Source organism: Magallana gigas, chromosome 9 (genome assembly GCF_963853765.1).
Source record: "Magallana gigas chromosome 9, xbMagGiga1.1, whole genome shotgun sequence".
Classification (NCBI taxonomy): domain Eukaryota; kingdom Metazoa; phylum Mollusca; class Bivalvia; order Ostreida; family Ostreidae; genus Magallana; species Magallana gigas.
In genome coordinates this window covers 26,188,900-26,215,833 of record NC_088861.1, presented here as the reverse complement: position 1 = coordinate 26,215,833, position 26,934 = coordinate 26,188,900, and the positions used below count along the sequence as shown (strand labels likewise).

The 26,934-nt window shown below is 34.3% G+C and overlaps 1 protein-coding gene and 1 long non-coding RNA gene across 2 annotated transcripts in view; both read right to left on the bottom strand.

Annotated features, from left to right (window-relative positions):
- Positions 1 to 26,934, bottom strand: part of LOC136271161 (uncharacterized) — a 132,313-nt gene that overhangs the window by 914 nt on the left and 104,465 nt on the right. The gene's annotated exons all lie outside the window — the stretch shown is intronic.
- On the bottom strand, positions 4,983 to 6,186 carry LOC136271388 (uncharacterized). The gene has a single exon (XM_066071315.1). It carries the CDS (start codon positions 5,859 to 5,861, stop codon positions 4,983 to 4,985), a length of 879 nt encoding a protein of 292 aa, XP_065927387.1. The 5' UTR covers positions 5,862 to 6,186.

Here is a 26,934-nt window from a genome sequence, read left to right as displayed (position 1 = left end):
TTTGTAAGACTCCTTCTTAAATCATTTAGTTATCATTTGAATGAACCTTGAGGTACAGTAACTAATTAAGCAAACAAATTAAGGTAAAGTCGTTACAAATTTTACAAATCGTACCAAATATTCGTACAACCTGAAGTTTAGAGCTAATTCATTTCTTTTTTTAATACCACGCCAACACATGTACACAGGAATTTTTTTTTTAAAAATTCTACAGTTGATAATAACAAGTAAAACGCACTTGGAGTTTGAGTCTAATATAATAATTGTTTAATTAATTACATGCATTTCAGACTTTACTACATGTATGACTGTATCATGATTCACTGGCGTTGGAAGCAAATTGAAAGTGGGTGGGGGGAGGGGGCTAGACTAATCCTCAGAAATATTGAGGAAAAACCCTAATTCCCAAAATCACGAAAATCCTAATCCGTGGGAGGGGGGGGGGGGGGGTATACTTATACTATATACTTCCGAAAATAAATTTCCCTACCCCAATTTTTCTCTCCCAAAATCATGAAATTCCTAATCCGTGTCGGGGGGGGGGGGGGGGGGGGGGGGGGGGGCTAGTATACCTTTTACTCCAACTTCTCAATCTTTCAAGGTAAATTTAGGAACAATTACATTTCCGGCGAGAAAAAGTGGGGGGGGGGGTATATGCCTATTGGTTAAGTCTAACTTTGCACTAAGCCCCCCCCCCCTCCCCCCCCCACCCCCCCCACCCCCCCGGTTCGACGCCTATGTGATTCGTGCATTTCTGGTTTGAACATATTTTATTGTATATATAATATACAAAGGGTTCGAACACAAGTTCTTGCAACTTACTAGGTTCTCACCCAATTACAAGTAATTTGCAATTGTCATAAAACATGGTACAGGTATATACACATATAGTGAAAAAAAATGGTAAAGAACAAAATAGTATACTTATGTAAATCTGCGAGAATTGATTATAAAGTTCTGCACAGCTGTGAAAATTCTAACATTAGTTTTATAATCTAGGTTGTCATTACCCCATAGTAAAGTATGCGAATCTATTAATCCTAAATTTTGTATTTGGAATAGTTCATTAAATAAGGTATTCCTTGCATTAGAAAATAGTTTGCAAACAAATAAAAAATGATATACATCTTCTTTCTTTCCACATATGCAATTTGGAGAATCAACAATATTTCTTCTGTGTAAATCATAATTTAGTAAACAATTGTGTCTTAATTTTGTATGAATGATGTTAGCTACTCTTTTGCCATGAAGAAAATATTTTGGAACTTTTGAATCACTGCTATTATTAGAGATGCTTCTTTGAAACTGGCGGATGGATGTTGATTTTTTAATATCCGAATTTAGTGAGTTCCATTTGCCTATAGCATCTGGAATAAATGATTTTTTATATGTATCATACTTAACTCTAGGAGGTATATAATTGTCTTCATAACGAGTATTGTAGCGAGATTTATCTTTCCTAAAAATGTTAGCAATATCACTAAGATATTGTGGTACAAGATTGTAATGAATTTTGTACATAATCGTCAGTTTAGCTATTTCTCTCCTTTTAGATAGAGAGTCCCAACCCGTTTCGAAATACAATGATTCCCTTGAGGCCAAAATTGGAAGTCCCGTGACAATTCTTGCAGCGTGTAGTTGTACTTTCTCTAACTTTTCAATTTCTGCGGAAGAACAACCGTCCCATACAACAGAAGCATATTCTAATATTGGCCTTACAAAAGTAATATATAATTTTGATAGTTTGTCTCTGCCTAAAGTAAATTTAAGTTTCTTAAGTAGTCCTAATTTTTTACAAGCGATGTTCACTATATCATTGATGTACACAGACCACTTCAAATCATCAGAGAGCGTTAGGCCTAGATGTTTATGACAAGAAACAATATCTAACTGACCATCTTGAAAAAACAGTTCTGGGGTTACATTACGTTTTGATTTGCTAAATAATACAACTTTGGTTTTATTAGGATTAAATTTAAGTAACCAATCATTGGACCATTTTTCTAATATTCTAAGGTCATGATTTAACACATTTTCGACATTTCTTAAGTTTTTATCCGCATACTGGATTGAATTATCATCTGCGTATAATCTACAAAAGGACAACATATTTTGTGCAACATCATTGACATAAATTAAAAACAAAAGGGGCCCAAGTACAGATCCTTGTGGCACTCCAGCATTAACACTTAAGCTGGATGATAATAAATCTTTATACATCACTTTTTGAGATCTGTTACACAAATAGCTGCTAAACCATTGAAAAAGATTGCCACAAATACCGTAAGTTTGTAATTTAAAAAGAAGCCCTTCATGCCAAACTCTGTCAAAGGCTTTTGATAGATCACAAAAAAACAATGCAACATGATTTACCCTCATCAATATTCTTAACAATGCTATGATATGTCTCAATTAACTGCTACACTGTTGAATGACCGGGTAAAAAACCGGCTTGGTATTTATAAAATAGATTGTTACTATGGAAATAATTATAAACATGTTTGAAAACAATTCTCTCCATTATTTTACTTACACAGCTTAGTAAAGAAACAGGTCTATAATTACATGCGAGTGATGGGTCCTCCTTTTTAAAAAGAGGTAGAACATGGGCCATTTTCCAACTATTAGGAAATGATCGTTCTAAAAGAGACTTATTAAAAAGTAAACATAAAGGCTTGCATATTGTAAACATAGTTGATTTTAACACTTTGTGACTAATACTATCAGGTCCAATAGCTTTGTTGACTGGCAAAACAGATATATTGTCAGTCACTTCAAACTCTTCAATAAAAATGTTGTCTAAAGTTTCATCACATTGTAAGTACTATTCTGGTAAAACCTTACCGGTAGTCAGAATATTCGAAATAGATGAAAAATATTTGTTAAGCACTTCTGTCTTATCAACATCAGAAAACGCTGTTTTAACAATATTTTTATCATCTGTGTATTGTAATGGTGGAATTTCACTGGTTGTTTTTGTTTGGAAAACGTCTTTAAGAAGTTTCCAGTATAATTTGTTATTGCTTTTACTAGAGTCATCAATAAAAGTTTCAATGTTGTCGTAGTAGTTAGAAAATGCTTGCTTTTTCATGTTGTTTACTTGATTTCGAACTTTTTTATACTTTGACCAATCACATATTTTGTTAGTTTTCATTGCAATGTTACGTAGACGATCTCTAATCTTAATTGTTTTACGTAGAGTAGAATCAAACCATGGCTTATCCTTAGGTCGAACAGTAATAGTTTTCTCTGGAATGCACTCACGTACGCATTTGAGGAAATGAATAGTACAATTTTCAGCAGCGACAGAGACGTTACTGGCTTCAGATATAAGAGTTGACCAGTTACTATTCTTAATCAAAAGATTTAACCTATCAAAGTCAGCACTTTTATAATCCCAAATTTTACGTTTGTACGCCCGCTTTAAATTATACTTCAGAACAAGCGAGATATGTGTAGCTTTATGGTCGCTAAGAGTAGAGTCAATTTCAATAGTCCTTGCTTCGCCTATTTGAGTATCTATTGTTGTGAGAATAGGGTCTATAAGTGTGCGTGTCGTGCTGGAAATTCGTGTAGGTTCGTGGATGTTGTTAATTAAACTATAGTTGGACATAACATCGACAATTGGATGTGACTGTGGAATATTTAGAAAATCAACATTTAAATCTCCAACTATGACTATTTTGTCGGATATTTCCCCAACTTTATCTAAAGACCATAAAAAATTTGTCCAAAATCTATTGTCAGCGTGAGGAGGACGATATATGCAACAGAGGAAAAAGTTACAGGTATGGTTTACGATTTCTATCCACAAACATTCTATCCCTACTGGTTCGTATTCTGAGCGTCTATGTACTTGAATGATGTTTAAAACATATATCATGACCCCACCTCCGTAACAGTTTCTGTCTTTTCTATATATAGAATCAAAACCGTCAAGTGAAAGACTATCGTTCGACACAGTGTCGTCGAGATGAGTTTCGGTAAAGCATAAAATGTCGAAATCATGAACCAAAGTATTAAGATGAGCAATTTTGTGTCTGATACTTCTAATATTTAGGTGAATTATGTCAAGGACATTGTCAGTCATTGGTCCAGGGTTGACCTCAATATCGCCGGATATCATCAGAATAAATATGAAAAATTGTAGGTAAAAATTGATTAAAACTGCGTTATCCCTAATACGTATTGCAGCATTTTGGATGGTGATGACACATGATTTGAATATTGAATACATTTCCGAAAACTTAAAAAGAAAAGTGGCGGTCTTTGACAAACATCTGCATGAAAAATAGATAGAGCCGATTGCAGCACGGTATTGCTCGATGGAGTTAGCCATTGTCAAAATGTTTGGATTTGAAAAATACCGGGTAACATAAGTGGCTGCAATCGGTAGAAAATAATAATGCCATATAGATAAATAGTGCCAAATAGAAAAATAGTGCCGGATAGAAAATTTGCGTTAAGAAATTAAACATTGAAATTACAGAGCATGTACTATGACAATTGGTAACATATTGTTCAAGTAAAGTCTCAGAAAAAAATACAACAAAACAAAAATAAATCGTACACATGTGAAGGTAAACATAGAATACAAAAAAACAAGGAAGTGGAAACGAAACAACTACGTTGGGAACACTCTCCTTTGGAGAAGTACAAAACCGTAATTGGTAAATGAAAAATAACAAAATATATGTACAAAATGTATGCAGACATAGAAGTTGCATGGAAAGAGTTAATTTGTGTGAAGATGAAGAGAGAAGTTATAATGGATAATAGTTAGATTTATATAAAATTGCTTATGTTTTATTTTACTGAATTATAGTGACATATATATTTTAACATCAATGGAATGGTACATTGTATGTTTAAACAGGTGTGGTATCTTTACTTTATTAAGAGGTAGTTTTATAAGAAAATAACACCGAGTTCACTTTCACAAAAGGAGTGGAGAAGATAGTACGGGAAGTCACTGTAGTCCATCAGATATCGTCCCGAATGTCGTGGCCGAATTGAACCAGCTCGGATTCCTCGCGAATGTGATATACTTTGCCATTGATGTCTTTGACCGATGTTTTACCGGTCGATGACCACACCTTACTTAGTCGACCGCGACGACACAGTTGTCTGCATAAATACATCAGTCTGTCTCGGAATTTGGTTAGGTCTTCGTTGAACCTGACGTTCTTCGTGTCGATATGGGAACGCAGTTTTTTCTGATCCTTTAGGATTCCGAATTTCGGGTCAACAGATTTCAGTCTCGCAATAATCTGTCGGGGCCCGTTTCGCGGTTTTCCAGCTCGGTGGGAATTTATAATGTCGTCCGGAGAGAGTTCGATCCCGGCCTTGGTTGTGACATCGATAATTTTGGCTTTCGTGTCTTCAGCTGAGGATTCAGGAATGCCCGAGATTCGGATCAGAGGTCTTCTCCCGTATTGTTCTAGTTCATCCAACTGCATTTTGAGTTGCTTGTTTTCATCACGTAGTTTATCAACCTGGATACACAATGGTTTGACCTTTTCAGCTATCATTTGCGACATCTCCTCTCGGAGAGACTCTCTTACGACCACTCTCACAGCCTCTGCTATTTTCTGAATATCCTCGGCTGATATAGTGATGGGGGAGCTGAACACATATTGATGATGGAAACCCTGCTGATTGGGATCTGCAGTTGGTTGTGTGCCTTGCTCAGCAGTTGCATTAGGTGTAGACTGCATTATTGGTTCAGGGGGAGATTTGACAGATACTTCAATCTCTGTAGGTGTGCTGTCGTGTTCTCTTGATTTTTTGGGGGTGCGAGGATCCTCAATGAATGATATGGATAGGTCTCTCAATGCCCTTTTGTTGTTGGAATCACACATAATACAGAAAAGTACAAGCGATCACACATTAAAGTTTGCTACTAATATACAGGAGGAATAATTGTGATTTCGGACCTTATTGTCTATAAGTAGCATAGAAGTGTGAACTGTTCTCACCGAGTAAACAAGACACATAGAAAACACTGAAAACACTGAAATAAATAGGATTACCTCACATTTAGCTTAATCTTCAGCACGACGAATGTTTCTTTCATATATTCCTTGAAACTAGTTCATTCTCATCATCAATCACACACTTTTCGATAAAAAATTACATATTTTAAGCGGAGCTCTGCAAACACGACCACTTCCCAACAAGGGCCGCAACTCCCTATGCATTTCTATACTTTGTATTAACTTTCTGCACTGTAAACACAGATATTGATACATGTTTATGAAACATGCACATGTTTCTGTTATAAGATATAATAAGCATTATTTATAATTTTACTGAAGTTATACGTTATATTACAAAATCAGTTTAAAATCCAGCACTCTCCATGTGGTGCACGTGATTTTGATCCCATTTTTAAAATTTGATTATACATTCGTATACATTTGATGTAGAAAGTATATATACCAAATAATTAAAATTATATTTTGTTTATATATCAGTCCGACGTGTACGTCTTACTTCCCGGCTTGTTTAACGCGTTTGTATTTTAATTTCATAAGTATTCTTAACGTACTGTTCATCGCATGACCAATCAGTGCATATGTGTAACTGTAAAATAATTGCCATCAATTCATCGTAGTTGTAAATTCACCGTAGGGGAGAACGCTGTTAACCGGACCCCGTTAATTGATCGGCATCTAATTATATTTGTGATTTCTGTGTGTTCATGCAGAACCTGCTCTGTGATGAACATAATATTTTCACACCTCTATATTTTGAATAAGAATATGACCGTGCTTAGAATCGCGGTGAAAATTGGACAAGTCAAGACTAACTTGTCAGTAAACTATATATGGCTCTATCATATTTAGTTTGGCAAAATCATCGGTACATGTAAATAAAATATAGTTAAAGACAAAATCTGATACATATGTCTCATTAAAACCTGTTTAATTTCATTAGACATTTGTAAACAAACGGTCGGCCATTTTTTTGTTGTTAATCACGTGTTACAAATACAATTGTAACAAACACACGCCAATACTTTGTCGTATTTAACCAGGAAATACTGACTCAAACAGTTCTTATTTAAAATAAATATACATGTAAAAAGTATACTATTCGGTAAAAAATGATAATTTTGATTTAACATTATTCATTTTAAACTATCCCAAGATGCACTTTTCCAAGATTTAGCGGGTTCTGATTGGTCAGTATTGGTGCACTTTATGATTCCGAGCGAAGTTTAAAATGGACAAGGAGGTGCTGTTGTAAAATGGAGAATTGAGAAGCATTAATAGCCTCTACAACAAGGAGATAATACAGGAACGAAGAACTCATGTCAAGGTAACTTAATTCACAATATAGGTACTCCCAATAACATTTTCAAGGCTCTAATTTATCTCTCATTTGTAAACGAGATCTCGCGCCATCAAATCAAGATGGCGTCATTTTTTCAAACTTGGTTCGGCGTTTTAATTTTTATTACCGTATCTCTTTTAAATAGTTAACCATTAACCAACTTTATATGCATGATAATCAAGATTATCCAGGGTATACACATATATGATTATATAAACGTCCCTAATATATGAATGCTTGGTTGGTAAACAAGACGAACAATGAATCTTTCGCACATTATACAATTTACAAACTCTAAATGTAACGAAAAAAATTTATTAATTAAATCCGGAAAATGAAATCTTTCTCGTTTTTCTTTTTCAGCATTGACAGCATACAAAGTCAATGAAAGGAACAAGTTCATCGCAAGAAGAAGAATTTTTATGCTACCACTGTCTGCTGTAGCCATGATGTGATCATATGAGTGCTTCACCGGTCTGGACAATGCTCGAAAGTCCCCCAAAAAGGCCTATTTCCATAAACTACGACTCGGGTTACATCAACAACAGCCAAGGGCACTCCTTATTGATTCGAATGGACACATCTCTACGACCCGACTAAACCTCTGCAGAACAAGACTTTTCAACTGTAAAGTATTCTCATTTCAAAAAACCTATAAACTATAAAAGTACTTTTTTTATATGATCAAATACCAGTATATTACAATGTCTGTCTGTAAGCTAGAATCTTAGAAAATCACATGGTTTTGACTTATTAAATGATTGATTTGACCTTGCAGATATTAACTTTCATTTTCTTAAATAATTTGTTATATTTGCAAATATTGCATAAAATATTAGACTCCATGTAACATATCCTCACAGCTCCAAGTTGATAAGTGTTAACTACTTTTTTCCCCCATTTTCTTTGTTTAAACATTTATTGATAACTTAGTTTTTATTTGCAGCAATATATGAAAAATTAAGAAACCAATCTTAAATGTAAAAACACTGCATTAGGAGATGAATGCATGGGTCATAGAAATGATAAAATACACCAAACAATATTCAATTATGTCGTATATGAAAATATATAAAGACAACATATACCCCATGTATTACAATTTTTATATAACAAAATTACTTGGATGGAAAGTTGTTTCCATGTGGGTTTTATTTTAATCTGTGTTATGTAACTAATATTTAATTGGAATTAGCTTTTATATTATAAGTAAAATGCTGGTATTGATGAAAATTGTAAGGTGAATGATCTGTGTGATACTTTGTATTTTATACATTCATGCTACAAAAGGCAAGTACATGTACATGTAGTAATACTTGTCATATATAAACAATGTATATTTTACTTCATGTCTTGGATTTAAAAATATTAATGTAGGTAAAGTAGTGAAATGTAGGAAGTTAAACCGTGTGTAAAGAAGAATATTCATCAGGAATGAAGTGTGCTGCAATCAGCATAATTAATTAAATGTGTAAGTAGTATCAAACTAAGGCTCGTCGCACAGACTCACTGCAGACTTGCGAGTCTGTGGAATGTGTGACGTCACAGGAATGTTGGGTAGTACCCCATGGTATTTTTAGCTCAGGAATGCAAAGATTTGGCGGGTATTTAAATAATGAATTATGCTATTTTAGCTCAGACGAGAATCTATATTTATTTTAGCACAGACTTGGTCTTTCCACTTTGCAGATATTGTCTTCTAAGATGGACGAGTTACTTCAATTTGTAACAAAGGTAGCTGTGGTCAAGAAGAGTATTTATCAAAATTTAGAAAATTCTACGTTTTGTAAATGCAATAAAATGTACTTCTTAAGAGGGAGAACTGTACATAAGAGTAATTGTATCGTTGGATTATGTGTCAAAGGATGGGGGAAGATGAGACAACTTCTTGATCGTGCTGATCATGTTTTCATGATGAACCTTTTCAGAGCAAAAGCAAAACTCTGGTCAGTAGAAGACCACGAACGTGAAGATGAATATAAACGCGTCCAGGGTCTTCAAGAAGATGCGGACAATTACGTGACCAGATTCTGTTTCTTAGCTCAGGACATTTACTATCAAAGTCAAGATCTGTTAGATGGTGGAAGAGTGCAACTAGATGAGGAGTTAATGACGGATGAATCATTTGAACTACACATCAGTCGCGGAATTCCTTTACATGAAAGATTAGCGACAACACACTGTTTACCTTGGGATTATTAAGGTCTTCCGTTTCCAACGGAAGACCTTTCTATTATTGTGCGGGTTAAGATTATTAGGGTCTTCCGTTTCCAACGGAAGACCCTCTTGTTATTGTATTGTTTCTTTTCTTTATTATTATTTTTTTTTTTATTTTTTTTCTGACTTTTTTCGAACGCTATTTCTCGTGAACTACTCAACCGATTTGCATGAAATTTTCAGGACGTATTGAGCATCAAACGCACTTGATATTATAAAATTTCTAGCTGATGACGTCACTTCCGGTTTGAGATTTTGAGGATTTAGTGAATTTTTAAGGCCCATTTTGTCCACGTAACTTCTCAAAAACTAATTGAGATAGAAACGTGAAACTTTCAGGGATAGTAGATGAATATCTGTAGATGATCCTATTTATTTGATTGTTTGAAAAATGCGCAAGGCGGCGAAGCTCGCCCGAGCTCAAAAATTGGCACCAATTTCTTTCACAAATATTTCGCACATTTTCGGCCCTAGCTTTTAATGTGTAAATATTTTGTTAAGACATGTAATGCAAAAGTTGTTCAAATTAACTAGGACTTTCGTTTGTTTTAAAGAAAAAGGGGCTGGCCCATCAAATTAGGGGCCAAAAGGGCTCTAATGTATTTTTGCAATAACTATTTACTGAAAAATAATTTGTTATCAATTATAAAAGCAAAAATGTTTATTGTACAGCTGGTTATCTATACAGTACCATATCTAAGTCATATGTTACGTAATTACGGGTTTCAAGGGGCCAGAAGTCCAAAACTTTGATCTTTAATATCTAGAAAAGGAGAAATATTTTGATAAGAATTATAGAACAAAAATTGCTTAGAATAATGTTCTTAACAATATACTACCTAAATAATTTTTGTTGGTGGTCCCAGTAAGGATTTAAAGGGTCGGCCCCTAAAACACATTTGTTCAGATATCTTTAGAACGGTCAACATTTTCTGAACACTTGTTGAACAAAATGTGTTTATATTTACAAGACCTTTTATTTGATATCAAGAAATAAGGATTAGCCCCTTAAATAAGGGGCCAAGAGGGCTCTAAAGTCTTTTTATAATAACTCTTTACTGAAAAATAATTTGTCATCAATTAAAGATTTTATCTATACGGTACCATACCTAAGTCAAACGATACGTAATTAGGGGTTTGATCCTCAAAGTAGGGACCAAAAGGGCTCTACAGTCTTTTTATAACAAATCTACATTGAAAAATAATTCGTTATTAAATTAGTAGTTTGCTATCTGTCACATAGCTGAAAGTGGACCAATTTGAGAAAAACAAATCGCTTTAGAACATTTGATAAAACCTATAGTTAACAAAACCTGTCATATATAATAATTCTGCTGAATCATATATATATATATATATATATATATATATATATGTATGTATATATGTTAGGATGGTTTGCATCGCAGAAGGACGCATTGGTCATTCGACCTTTTTTCGTACGACTTAACAATTTTTTTCCATGAAAGGTGAAGGTCAAAAAGAGCTATAGGAAAATTACTGAACTGGCGAACACTGTTTGACTGGAAGATTGAATCGTCCTTTTGATTTCTATCAAAGAAGAACACCGAAGAGTGAATGTAAAATATCCAGATTACGAAAGTGGGGCCTTTTCAGTCGTGCATGTGCTGTTTTCATTATCAGCGTAAGTTTGAGATGTTTTTTGGCCCTGGGCAGACATTTTCTCCGCAGCGAAGTATAAAAGAGTTCACAATTTTCGATTTTGTTTGAAATTATTTACATTAACTACCAATGCAATAGCTTCTGGTATCTAACTCTTAGGTTGGACACTTTGTTAAGATTTTCGGCCATCAACAATGTTTTGTGTACGCGCTATCGTTTGTATTACGAGTTATCGTTCTTGACATACTTTTTTTGAGAACAGGAAAATTGTTTTTTGAAAGCTGAAAGATCCACCAAAAAACAGCAGTCAGCTACAGGGCTGGCTACTTTTAAAAGTTACCAGCCCTGCTCAAAATCTACCAGTCGTTTACATTTACACATAACTTTAATTATTCACAACAATTTGAAAGAATGAAAAGTGACAAGAAGGGAATGGAAAAAAAACCCCCAACAGTCTGACTTAAATGTGATTTATTTATATGTTCAGATGCACTCCTTTTAACTGCTAATTGTGTATTAGGTGGTCGCACAACTCTATAATTTTCTGAAGGTTCAAAATATGGCTGAGGCATAGGGGTTTAGTTTTGCCAGTGGCAGGGGCTGTATTTTTTATGTGATATAAATATAGTTGATTTTCAAGCACATGTGTAACTTGAAGTAAAAAACTCTCTGCCTTTGTGGATGGCTGTGTTTTTTTGCTTCTAAATTGTTCGAGAATTATTGTTTTAAAAGTTGTAAAGTGGGATTTCCCAAGAAGTCTGTTCAAAATTAACTACCCACATCTAAACTTGCATAATTCTGGAAAGAATAAATAGTAGGTTGTAAAAATGGTGTACTTCCATTTCATACCTGACAATGTTTACAATACGGCTTCTCATGTGTTTTGTCTCTTATCAGCCATTTAAATTCTACTTTCCATCCAGAAACTATTTTTCGGTGTCTTTCATTTTGGTCGTAGACTTAGTCTTCGTTTCCAGTTGGCGTCAATCAAGGGACGCTTTTTGGGGGTTGACAACATATTTAACTCTTGCATATCATCTAGAACGTTGCTTCATTTGTAATATTGCCAAACAAAATTTTATTGCAAATGCTGGTTGGCTATAACAATCATTCACTACAATGAGCAAATAGATTACAATTTATAGATCTTACCTAATTCTCAGTGATACCAAACAATGTGACAGCATCTGTACTTTTTGGAATGAGGTAAATAACTTAGAAATAAAAAATTGTCGGTTTAAAGATAGGAACTGGCTATTAAAAATAGCCCGACTGCTGGGCTGTCTTTTGAAGTTTCACCCCGCCTGCCTAAGAAACAACTCATATACTGGCATATAGGGCGGGCTATTATTTCCAACCCTGATTAGATATCTGTCCTCTTATACTTTATTAATTTGAAAATCAAGGATAAGAAACTTCATAATGGTTTTTTTAATTTAGCTGCCTTGAGATGAAATATAGGCCTAATTAAAATTACAAAGAACTAAAAAATATTTACTGGTCAAATGCAGTGTTTCAAACTCATCAGAAAACTAGCTAGACACTCAGCTAGTATAAGTTATCAGCCCTGTTAAAGGTGCATCGATACACTTGCCTCACAATTCGTATCATGATACAGACTTTATGATACCATATGTATCGTGATACTTTTGATGCGCTTTTAAAAAATAACAAAAAAACAATTACGCATATTTTGGTATTATTTAATCTCCAACTTTAGTTACATAATTTTTTTCCACATATTTTTCCTAATCAGCTGTATAAATATCAGAATGTCAACATGATCTGCATAAGGTAAAAATCTAAAGTTGACATCAACATCGTTATTTAACACTGGCAACTATGAAATTATTTATGCTTTTTTTTTTTATAGATGTAATGAATTTTCTGAAAGCAAAATATTTGATGACTAAGGTGACCTTTAATTTTAATTACATTCAAATTAATGTGGCATTAATTTCTTGTGACAACAGACAAATGCATGCATGGATAATCCTGTTTTATATGAGGTGCAATACGCATGTTGTTTGTTAGTTGGAAAACGTCCGCAAAATAGTGCTTGCACGTAGAAACACTCAATTTGGGAACTTTGTTAACCAATTTTGTTAATATTACAAAACCGAAAATGTTACCGTATCGAAGATTTATGGGATGCACTGTAGCACGGGGCAAAATTAAATAATGCGAAGCATGTTTTTCAGCACCGGAAGCCATTTTGAAAATATAATTTTCAAACTGAATCGGACGGATAAAAATTTTCTGGATTGAAATACCGAACGGTATCATGACATTGAACCGTAGCATATTTTTACCGTGATATACCGTCTCAGGGTTTATCGTTGCACCCTTAAGCCCTGTTAAAATTCAGCCAGCCCACAGAAAACAGTTGACATTTGTTTAATTTTATTTGCATGCCTAACATACAGGAATTATTATTATTTTTCTTTTAATTTGTGTTTTCATTCATGACTTTCACAGATTTCTTACAAACTACATTTCTTTTGGAATCTCAACATTTTTTTGCATACAATATACATGCAAGAATAGGTATATGATAATTCACAATGGTGTGAAAGTTTGTTTTTATGTTTTTTAGTGGGGGTGAGAAAGGACAGAACACACTGAGTGAAATAATATGCATATAAACACAAAAATGAAAAGCAAATAAAAAATATAACATGCACAATAACTTATAAATTGACAGCTATAAAATCAAAGATTTTCCAATATGTGATTATATTATACACAAACAACGGCATGAACATAATACTTAGCACATACATGTACATATTTTTATTTATGAGAGAGAAGAAAGGGGAGATAAAAAAGCTGATGGGGCAATGGTTGCTTTGTTGCATAGCTGTTTATCAGGATTTGCTTATTTAAAAGATTTATTTACATATTTTAAAAAGCATCATACATTCTGTTAACAAATAGTTGGGGATATAGTAAAGACTTGCTAAATTAATTCAATAATATTCTCTAAGTGTCTCTCGAATTTTTCAAATTCACAGTTCTTTAAAAGTAAATATTTTTCCACTAGAAGCCTGTTTTCAATTTTCCTTTTGAGTTCGAACACATTTAAAGTTGGGTATGTTTCAAGTCTACAAGTGAATATATACTGTTTTACAATATAACTTCACAGGTTTTGTATTCTATACATATTGTAGTTTTTATGGCTTACGGCCATCTAGTTGCCGGATAATCTTTACGGCAAAGAGTTCAGTTATCTGAACATGCGCGACAAAAAAAGTTCTATTCGAATGTTGCAAAGTTAACTGTTTGTTGTTCATAATAAATATCTTAAAGCAAGATTATATTTTCCATATGTTATTATCACTTATGTTATTGTAACCAATATGAATTGCCTTTATTTAAATAAACTCGAAATCTAACGCGAATGAATATTAACTGCAGTGTTTTCCCTAAGCCGTTTTTGCATAGAGGTATAGGCCCCCGCCATGCATCACACAGTGCCGCCATGCTTTCCGCTCTGCATATTTACATGTATTATAAGCAAAAAATCTTTTCCCAATTATTTCAAATCCTAACAGTGATAAGTAAATGTAAAGTTGTCGTTATTTCGTTCAATCTTCATAAAAACATTTGCACCCGCAGAGAGCGTCGCTAACTTCGATCGACATCGATCTCAGCAAGGGGTCAAGTGTTTAACTGTTAAAGAACTGAACTTATGATTGAGATATATTGAAATTGGAATTATAAATCGGTAATAAATGCATAAATAGAGGGGCAATTACTACTTGTTTTAATATAATGTGCCTTCTTCGACACCTCCGCCATTATCGAATGTTGGGGATTTTCCAAGATCTAAAAATAGCACAATGTTCCCTCGATGGAGTTACCTTCGTTGTGCTATGATTGAATTGTTTATTTGTCATAAAAATATTGGAAACTTGAGACCAAATGTACTCAAATAAGAAAACAATATGCAGTTAAGCTTGATTGCAAGTCATATACGGAATGTCAGATTACTATAACATAGAGACATCGTATAGTATGCCTCTGAAAATGACTGTGTACACATGTCATGTAAAAAGAGACTGACTGCAAAGTTATAGCGCAGTATTTAATTTTAATTAAATTTGGTGTCAAAACAAGTTTGTTGTAATCGCATATTTCTGCCTGTTTCTTAAATTGCCCCCTCCCCCCTCCAAAGGGTTTATCTCTGTACAAAGGGAAAAAAATAAAACAGGTGTTAGAACTGCCTTGTGAATCTATAATTCTTATAAAAGCTTGTGAAGGTCAGCCTCTCAAAAAAGTAGAAAAACCCAATGTATATATATATGAATGTATATATATGAATAAATATACATTTATGAAATACAAATAAAATGGAATAATACTTGTTGGTGTAGATTTCATGAGAATTCATTAATTATAGTACATAACATGCAGTACATTTCATCATTTGGTTATATTATTTTTACGCGCAGTGATTTCGTGCTGGCTGTGGCGCTGTTACGTCGCACCGTGCACCAACTCTCGCGCAAGTTCATAGTGCGTAGGAATACAAGGTATATACTGATATTTGAGAGCATGTTGGTTTTAAGTGTTTTTGTGTCCTAAATAGTTGAATGAATTTATAGTTAATGTACTTCAGTCGTTGGATAAAAGAAAGAAAAAAATTGCCTCATATTGGAGTTTGAGTCTGACATCATCATTATTATTTTATACAGTCTATGATTTTCCTAAAAGCAATGGTGGTTTCAACCAATTGATAAAAGAGGCGTCTAGATTTCAATCCTGTCTGTTTCGGTCACTAACGTTCAACCAATCAACAAATGGGGCATGTTGATATCGGTCCTGTTAGTTTCTATTGATCTATGAATTACATGTAGCTAGTTACTTTCTATAGAGCTAAACTAAATAAACTAAAGTTTCAGTAAGAAACAGAGGGAATCATACTCGATCCATGTAAATATAGACATACCAAACCCGTAAGCCATTATGGCCCTTCAGGCCTTTGATTTATATTTACAAAGAAATATACTTTGCTTATGGAACATTAGGGAGACCCTGTAGTTTCTTAAAAGAAACTCTTCAATGTCACTCCATAGTTCTTTTACAAATGAGCATTCTACAAAAAGATGACTGATTGTTTCAGAATCTTGGGTACAAAAAGAGCATTTAGGGGATTCAATAATTTTAAGCTTATGTAAGTAATAATTTGTAGGTAATATCCTGTGTAAAATTTGGAATTGTAACCAATGGAATTTAGATTCTTTAGTTGTGTTAAAAGGAAGTTCAAATCTTTTATATCAATCATTTATTTTTAATTATTTTTGCATGTAAAACATTCACAAATGTGACGTTCCTTTTCATAAACTTGGGTTTTTTCTTCAGTTATGTTGTTATCGTATACCCTTTTTTCAAGGCTGATAGTCCTAAATTATTCCGTAGCATGTCTGGGGACTCTACCTCACCATGTTCACATGTTGCTTCAGAGAATAGTCTATGTAAATTAAATGCTTATATGGACTGCTGTTAAATGACCATACAAGAAAAGCAATAATGTGACTAGGATTGAATCAGTTAAAAAATCTTAAAATCCTCATATTATGTACACTTTACTCAAAAAAAATCCCCACGTCCAGTTGGGCGCTCATAGAAACAAACTTGTTTGTCCCTGCCAAAAGTTATGCGTCTAAGGTGGTCAGGCGGACAGTTATTTCAAACACTGGTCAAGTGGACCGGTGACGTCATGAAATTTACTGGTCTGAACAAATATTCACAGGTCAATATTTGACTTTCAAATAAAATAAATAAAACAAAAACAATCAAAAATACAGAATATTTATATTTAAAAGTAAAATAAACTTTCCTGAATCTCCACTACTTTTTAAAAAAAAATGTGCATATGGTAAAGATAAGTATAAGTTTCATAATAGCCTTAATAGATATAGAAAGCGGCCAATGCTTGATGCGCAGGATATTTCATCAAGTTACTTGCATTTTTGTTTTTCTTGAAAATTTGAAGTGATTTCTTCAAATTCTGTTTAAAAGCATAAAAGCAGGCGCTCCACAATATCTTTTGAACCTAATTATATTATAACTTGGCTATTTTTTTAAACATATACTAGGAATATATATTAGGAGAAAAAGATGATGGCTATATTTTGTTTTTATTGTAGCAACCAGTTTATTTCTGGTTATGCTAGAAAGTGGGCATGTGCAAATGAAAATTTCTGGTTTTGATAAAATTGTTTTTGAAAGTTATTATCATTATATTGTAAAACTGTTCAATATCATACATGTATTGATATCACCTTCATGAAAGTTTTTTATATTTTCTCAATATTTATAAGTTCAGTATATAAATGCTCATCTGGAGAGGAATGTATAAGATGTTAAAGTAATTAAGTCATTATGAATATAGGTAGATGTCTGCCTGGTAATGCACCAAGTCAAACAATACGCTGAGTGTATCGAGTTACCAAGAGCCACTGAGACAATTTCTATTAAACTATGCGCAAAACAATATATTGCAAAGGGAAATCCAGTTTTAAATAGAATTCAAATCCACTATTTAGGAAAGATAATAAAGAGTTATTGAAATATTTTTATTAAATACTTTGTCTCATTTCGACTTAAAAGTTAAATGTTGTGCAGAAGCATGTTCTGGTGGCAAAGGTTCAGGTTTGTTCTAATCTTGATCTCTGGTATGTAAGGTAGGGCTAAAGTCTCTGAAACGTTTTACCGTGCACTTAAAGTGCATTCACCATGCATTCACTTGCACTCTTTGTTCTGCTTCGATCCTACTCACCGTTTACAAAGCGATCATCTTTCATTCAGCGTTCACTTATCGTTCAGTCAGATTATATTACATTTAGGTTGTTGCTGATAACAATACATACATGTAGTTTATTTGTTATTTTTTTCTGATTATAGACAAAACACAATGTAAGAATAACTCCCGAGGCTCTCGGAATAAATTTTTCATCTTACGTTCACAGATCATTTACTGTGTTCATTGTCTTTTTGCACTTTGTTTGCACTCTTAGTTTGCTCATTGTTCATAAGCACTCATCAAATTCTATGCAGCTTGCCTCACCCTCTGCTCAGAGTGCAGTCTCTGTTAGCTCCACATGTGCTCAACGTTTACTCACTGTTTTGGAAATTGGAAAGTAGAGCATTTCAGGGACTGTGCAGGAGGGATAAAAATTTTAAAAAGATTATCTTTTTTTAGATTATTTCACTGAAAAAATGTTGACATTCATTTTGTCAAAGCAATCTGCGGTAGTATTGGTTCAAGTTTGTTCACATCATGACAGTTGGGGATTGGATGGATCCACAATTGGGAGGACAAATTTTTACAAAGATATTTTTAGTGAAAAATCTTCCTTTTTTTGAAAGGTGTATATATACACACATGATGGACAAATCTTTTATCTCAATCTTCAATGCTTTTATTTTTAAAACTACATTTCAAGCATCAGAATAATGAAGACTTTGATATAAGGTAGGAATTAATGCATGTGTATTTTGGAAGTGCAGTGTTATGACATGTAAAATTTAACTTATTATCCATTTACATGTATACTTATATAATAATTGTGATTCTAATATGTTCAAACTCTGACCATTGAGCTAATAATGGGGTTAAAAAGAAGGGATCACAATTTTATATCAGTATAATTTGCATTTTATCCCATTCTAAACTTGGCCCATCAAGTGACTTAATGGGTTTTTTAGACAGGTTAAAAATCAACATAGGATTGTGTAAGTTAATTATTCCCAAAAATCATATGTTCAAGACATCCTATGATCCAGTTTATAACAATTTATTACATGTGTTAAATCAGAATAAATAACTTTTAATATGTTTTGGTTTCAAATTGTTGAACGACGATCAGTGGGGCAAAAAACCTCAATGTTAAGCTAAAAAGTTTAATCATCTTTGTATTTACTTTACTTAATTGGCCATAATTTTTTTAAATGTATAAAGCTTGTTTAATCAGAATTGTGGTTATGTTGGTCAGATGTGAGGTGTTAGATGTGAGGGAGGTGTTAGATGTGAGGCTCTTGCATTAATCCGATTACCAAACAACAACATTGTCAATTGGTGCATTGCGGTGTTTAGCTCAGCTGAGCTGTGAGCTTCAAGTGAGCTTTTCTGATCATTTTTTGTCCGGTGTCCATCTGTCTGTCCGTCCGTTTGTAAACTTTTTACATTTTCAACATCTTCTTGAGAACCACTGGGCCAATTTCAGCTAAATTTTCAATGAAAATTAGAATATATTAAAAAAATTAATACTTATATACAATAATCAATGCAGTCTATATTATTTGTTTTCTTAAATTCCATTGCATTATGTTGTTAATCAAAGAAACAGAGAGAGAGAGAGAATTCAAATGCTTTTTATTTACTTTAATTAAAATACTTTGATATACCGGTAGTCATAAATTTCCATTATATATGAATAAGGTTCAAATGAGCTTTTCTGATCATCTGTTTTCTACCTGTTTGTCTGTCCATCTGTAAACTTTTCACATGTTTTACTTCTCTAGAACCACCAGGCCAAATTTAACCAACCAAACTTGGTACTAAACATCCTTATGGAATTAATTAATCAGTTTGTAATGGATTCCCATTTTCAAAGAAAAGGACAAAACCTTACTCAGTGGGAGTTTAATGTATCAGTGGAAATAAAGCTTATGTCTTAAACTTATTTTTCTCAAGAACCATTACACCAGAAATGTCATTATTTATCCAATTTGTTAAAATCATGTCTCTGGGACCAATATTAAGTGTCCCAAAAGGGTTTCAAAGTTTGACGTATCACATAAATATATAAGGGAAATTGTTTAAAAAACTTTTAAAACAACTACAAAGCTACAACTTGTGAGATTACTCTAATATTAGCACCCTCTGTATGAAGATTTTAAATTGTTCAAATGGACGACTTTGGCCAATACCAAGTTCCAAGAGGGGTTCTTAGTTCAACATAGAAATATATACTAGTATAGGTCAAACATTTTAAAAATCTACAATACTACAATACTTAAATTTGTGAGATAACTATGCAAGCATTGTGTGATAATGTAGAATGAAAATAATACAAACCGTGACCCCCTGGCTAATACTGGGGCCCTATATTATTATGCCCCCCTTCGAAGAAGGGAGGGCATATTGCTTTGCTGCTGTCTGTTTGTCAGTAAGTCGGTTCACCAACAGTTTCCGTTCCTTTTGTTCGCAAGGGATGCACATATTGAAATGAAATTTGGTATACAGGTTTATCATATTAATATCTAGGTCAAGTTTGATTTATGGTGCGATCGAGCAATTTTCGATAGAGTTATGCCCCTTGGACGTAGAAAAATTCCAAATATTTGCAGTTTCCGTTCATTTTCTTCGCATAGGATGCACATATTGAAATAGAATTTGGTATACAGGTTTATCATAATAATATCTAGATCAAGTTTAATTTTTGGTATGTTCTAGCATTTTATGACTGAGTTATGTGCCTTGGACTTGGAAAAATTTCAATTATTGTAGTTTCCTTTCATTTTCTTTCCAAGGGGGGGGGGGGCATAGGTGTTTTACAAATATCTCTTGTATTTTTAATTTTATAATTACAGATGCCTAAGAGAGTGAGAAGTAACAGCAAGCTGAAACGCCAGAGAGATAAGATAAGAAAAAGGGAAAGTAGACAACAGGAAATCCTTAATGTACCACCACCAAATGAAGTCGAGTCTATTGACCCTTGCGGGTCAGTGGATGGAGCTTTTACAGCTCCTCCCGGTAATCTTCCGGGGTCTGGTTTGATGGGGTTCCCACCTAAAGAGGAAAAACCCCTGGCCAGGATGCAGGCTTCGCCTCGAGTGAAAATGCATCCACCTGCCTCGAGGTTTCCATCTCCTCGGGGAAGTCGTCTGTTTGTCAAAAACGTGACAAAGGCACCGTCCCCTGACTCCCCAGCGTGGGTTTGTACTCCTGCGAGAGTACCTGGGCATGATGAAGGCTCTGAGCCTAGCCCAGCAGGTCAGGCGCAGCTGGACACCTCCATGCTAAGAGGGTCCAGCAGTATATCAAAAGATGAGGAAATAAAGACAGTATTCAAAACGGCTTCTGATTGTAAAAACAGTACTGACTCGGTCACAGTGAATCTTGTATGTTCTGAACGGAAATACAACACTTGTGTAAATCTTAACACAACTCAAAACAAAGCTTGCAATACATTTGAAAATGAGATTGACAATAAGGAGAAAAATTCAGATTTACAAAACGAAAATTGTGAAAATGTCGCTGAATGTAATGTACTGAACAACACTAGTTTTTCATGTATTCAGGGTTCATTTCATCAGGCAAATCCAATGTTTGGCGACAATGCAGGAACTCAATGTGTTGCTAATTGTTTAGCAGGGCTAGCTTTCGAACATGTTAAAAAAAGCATTCACTGGACAACACATGACATGAACAAAATTTTAGCTACAGGTAATGAGTTGTACACTTTTTTGCAACGGAGCTCACTGATTCAAAGCAGATATTTGTTAGATGAGTTACCACAGTACTTTGAATGTTTTGAAAGATCATTTGAATTTACAACAAATTCAACATTAGCTAGCATGATTTGCTTTTCAAATGAGGAACCCTGCTATGCAGACTTTGATGCATACCCATTGTATGAAGCTTTACAAATGGCTTTGACAGAAACAGAAGGATGTTTCGTATGTTTTGCAGGAAACACATTTTTGATTGGAAAAACAAATGATGTATACTTTACATTTGACTCCCATTCAAGGACTACACGAGGCCTGTTTAGCCCAAACGGAAAGAGTACAAGACTTCTGTTTAAAAGTGTAGATGATCTTTTCATGCATATACAGACACTTGCCAGATCAATGGGATTTTCAGATGTTGTTGAGTGCAATTTAACTGGTGTAAACTGCTGTTCAGTTTCAATGGAAATAGTAAACAAAGTTCCGAAAACTGATGAAAATCTAACCGAAAATAATCAACAACTCAATGAAGAAAATAGAGGTGATGAGGTTCTTTACCTTCATAGCGAAAAAGAAACATATAGGTTTCACTGTTTGCCAGAGAGTACTAGACAGCAACTATGCAATGTTCTAGGTATAAAATATTCTGATGTTGAAACCATTAAAAATTGTGAAATGTCTGAAAAAGAATTAGGAAAACCATGTGTATGCGAAGAGATTATTGCAGATGGAAACTGCTTTTTTAGAGCAATCTCTTACTCTTTAAGTCATTCACAAGAGTATCATCACACTTTACGCATAGCAATTTGCAATCACATATTGAGAAATAAAAATGTATTCAAGACATTTTTGAGATCAACTGAAACGTCCATAGAAAGCCATGTGTTGTCTATGATGCGGACAGGAAAGTGGGCTACAGAGTTGGAAATTTTGGCATGCGCTCATTTATTAGGTTTGGATATTTTCACATTCTCTGGTAGTCGCTGGATAAGATTTTCAGGAAAAAATGTGTGTCAATCTTTCATACCAAAAAAGGTTGCTTTGTATTTGAACCATAAGGACGAAAATCACTACAATGTTGTTCTCGATGTTGGTGATTCAAATGCAAGTGTGGGAGATGGTTTGAAAATCGAATCGGTCAATGTGAAAACAGATACTCATTCAACACAGCGCTTCCTTGATAAAAAAGAAAAGAGCCTTCAGTACAAAAGAGAAACGTTTAATAGAAAATACAAAGAAAATGCAGAGTTCCGAAATCAGAAACTGAAAAAAGCTTTTCTAAGGTATACAATGGATGATGAATTCAGAATGTCCTTGAAAGAGAAAAATCAAAAACGGTATCAAAATGATGCTTCATACAAAACACATGCAAAGTTAAGAAGTCGGACCAAATACAGAGAGAATGCTTATAGAGACAGAGTGCTTACTCGAGCAGCAGTAAGATATAAAACTGATTCTATACACAGGGACAATATCAAGCAGAAGATGGTAAAAAAGTACAGGACAAACCGTGTACATAGAGAAACATGCAGAAAACAGAGTTTACAAAAATACAAAACCGACACTTTGTATAGAGAGAATGTTAAGACTAGAAGCAAAATGAATTACAAAAATAATGATGAGCACAGGCAAAGAATGAAAACACGAAGTGTAACAAAATATGAAATGAACGAAAAGCACAGAGAAGATGTAAAGAAAAGAAGTACTGAAAAGTACCACTTAAACAAAGCTCACAAGAAGAAAGTAAAAGACACAAGTATTCCGAAATATAACTCCGATGAAAACTTTCGAAGAACGTTACTTCAAACAAGGGCAATGAGGTACAAAACTGATGAAGCATTCCGATTGAAAGCAAAGGAGAAAAGTAAACAAAACTATTTCTTTAATCCCTGTGTGAAAGAAAAGAAAAAGGAAAATTCCAAACAATCAAGGCTGAGTAAAAAATTAAAACTTGAACACGAGGAACAGGTTGTCAATCTGTTCAAAAGAAGTACTGCTCGAGGACCAGACTTTGCATGCTGCTGTTGTCATCGATTGCTGTTCGAAAATCAAGTACAACGATGTGATAAAAACATGTACGCTAAAAGCGAAAAAGCTGCTAATGTAGCTGAAGTTTGCATAACGGATGCGTTTTTACATAAATGCACTGATCAATGCTCAGAAAACTGTTCAAAGTCTTCACTTTGGATATGTTATACATGTCATCGTAAAGTACTTAGTGGTGATATGCCACCAGAAGCAGCAGCAAATAAAATGCATCTTGACCCTGTACCTGAAGAACTCTCTTGCCTAAACAGTTTGGAACAGCATCTGATCTCGTTGCATATACCGTTCATGAAAGTCATGGCTCTGCCAAAAGGTGGGCAGAAAAATATACATGGTCCAGTAGTTTGTGTACCCTCTGATGTTAAAAAAACGAGTATGCTACCTTTGAAACCAAACGAAAATCTTTTGCTGCGAGTAAAATTAAAGAGAAAGCTGAACTACAAAGGTTATTATGAGTATCAGTTCATAAACCCTGCTAACCTTACCAGTGCGCTTGAGTACTTAAAACAAAACAACCAATGGTATGAAGGAGTTGCAATCAATAGAGAAATGGACAGTTTTGATGGTAATGAAGATTTGCCACAAGAACAAACCGAACCATGTGATGAAGATAGTGAACCACAACAGGTAGCTATCGACTCGTGCTTACAACCTGTAGATATAGCACAAGAGGTTTTAGATCATTTTTTTGATGATGTTTTTAACATTGCTCCAGCTGAAGGAAAGAATCCAGTTCGAATGCTACAGGAATCTGGAAATGAGGCAAAATCTTTTCCATGTCAATTCCCAAGTGGCAGGTTTTCGTATGATGAACAAAGAGAAAAAAGAATAACACTTGCTCGATATTTCAATAACAGATTAATGAATGCAGATAACAGATTTGCCAAAGACACGAATTACATATTCTTTAGCCAATACATGTCTGAACTTAATCAAGTTATTGAAAAAACACAAATTTCAATTCGCAAGACTGTTGCTAAGGTTGACAAAAGGAACGATGTAAGCCCCGACATGATACGAAATCCTGAAACCCTCTCAAAATTGTTAAGAAACGACGAAGCTTTACGGTTTATGCAACCGATAAGAGGTACTCCAGCATACTGGTCAGCAATACAAAAAGACCTCTTTGCTATGCTTAGACAACTTGGGATTCCCACTTGGTTTTGCTCATTCTCTTCTGCAGAGTATAGGTGGAATGATGCAGTCAGTTCTTTGCTCAAACAACAAAATGATCACAGAGAACCGGAAATGCTAGACTGGGCTGAAAAAAATGAGATTTTAAAAAGCAATCCTGTTACTGTGGCGAGAATGTTTGAACATAGATTTCGTATGTTTCAACGGGATGTTATCAATTCTCCATTAGAACCTATCGGGAAAATAATCGATTTCTTTCAGAGAGTTGAATTCCAACAAAGAGGCTCACCACACATGCATTGTTTATTTTGGGTTGAAAATGCTCCAAGAATAGATGTCCATGGCAAGCAAGCAGTAGCTGATTTTATTGACAAGTATGTTACATGTTCAATACCACAGGAGAGTGAAGATTCAGAACTGAGAAATATCGTACTTGATGTTCAACAACACAGTAAAAAACACTCGAAATCTTGCAAGAAAAATGGAACAGAATGCAGATTTAACTTTCCTAGACCACCATCACAGCGAACATTCATAACAGAAGTTAATGAGGATGAGAATGTTGATGAAACAGAAACAGAATCTTCTCACGAAACGGACACAATTGATTCGAAATCAGAGCTTAGTAAATCCCAAGCTAAAGACGTACTATTAAGTGTATGGAATAAGATTCAGTCCGATTCAGACGAATTCAAAACAACAGAAGAAGTTTTCAATGAATTGTCTTTGACTCAAGAAGTATACGAGAATGCCCTGAATATTTTGTCAAAAAAATTGACTGTTGTTCTCAGGAGACAACCAAATGAGGTATGGACAAATCAGTATAACCCGTGTCTCCTAAAATGTTGGAATGCAAATATGGATATCCAATTTGTTCTGGACCCTTTCAGTTGCATTGTATACATTGTGTCATACATTTTCAAATCTGAAAGAGAAATGGGCATGCTTTTAAGACAAACTAAAACTGAAGCACAAGAAGGTAATCTTGATGCAAAACATACCTTAAAGAAAATAGGGTCTGCATACTTAACTCATAGAGAAGTAACAGCCCAAGAAGCTGTATACAGAGTTTGCAACTTAAGAATGAAAGAAGCCTCCAGAAAAGTCATTTTTATTCCAGTCGGAGAGAACCCCACTCGTATGACAAAACCACTGTCTCAAATGAAAAAGACACGTCATTGTGCAGAAAATTACGAAGGTGGTGACGAAGATGACGACATCTGGATGACAAATATTGTGGAAAGGTATGAAAATCGTCCAAACAGCAATGACTTTAACAATATGTGTCTAGCTGAGTTCTGTTCTGGTTTCCGCATTCTTGCCAAATCTCAGGTACCAAAAGGAAGGAACGATAATGTTTTCGAACTTCAAAACTCAAAAGGTTTTGTCCAAAAGAGAACAAGAACAAAAGAGGCAGTCGTTAGATATCCGAGGTTCAATGCAGAGAAATCATCGGAGAAGTATTATCAATCTCAGTTGCAACTCTTCCTGCCATATCGCAATCAAACACAATTGAAACCAGAAGGTTTTGAAACATACGAATCATTTTATGATGATGGGTTTGTCAAATTGCACAACAAACGATCAGTACAGTCTGTTAAACAGATAGTGGAATCAAATCACACTCGCTATGCAGAAAATGAGAATTCAATGGACAGAGCTCAAGAAATGTATGAACATTTAGGAGAGCCGGAAGATGCATGGGCGAATTTGTGTCCTGAAACAGAAATAAGTAGGGATGAGTGCATCATGGAAAGGAATTCAGACCTAAATACAGACGATGTTGCAGACACTATTCCAGATATTGAACACGAATCGACTAAAGCGGATATTATATATCACGTTCAACAAAGTAATGTCTCAAATGAAGAAATGTTACGCATCATGCAAAGCTTAAATGAAACACAACAAAGAGTTTTCTACTATGTGCGAGATTGGTGTCTAAGAAAAACAGTGAATGACAATCCGAAACCAAAGGCATTCCACATTTTCATAACTGGAGGTGCAGGCACAGGGAAAAGTCAACTTATTAAGGCAATCAATTTTGAAGCCTCTCGCTTATTCTCTAGGACTATGTCATCACCAGATGCTTTATCAGTTTTGCTTACAGCATTC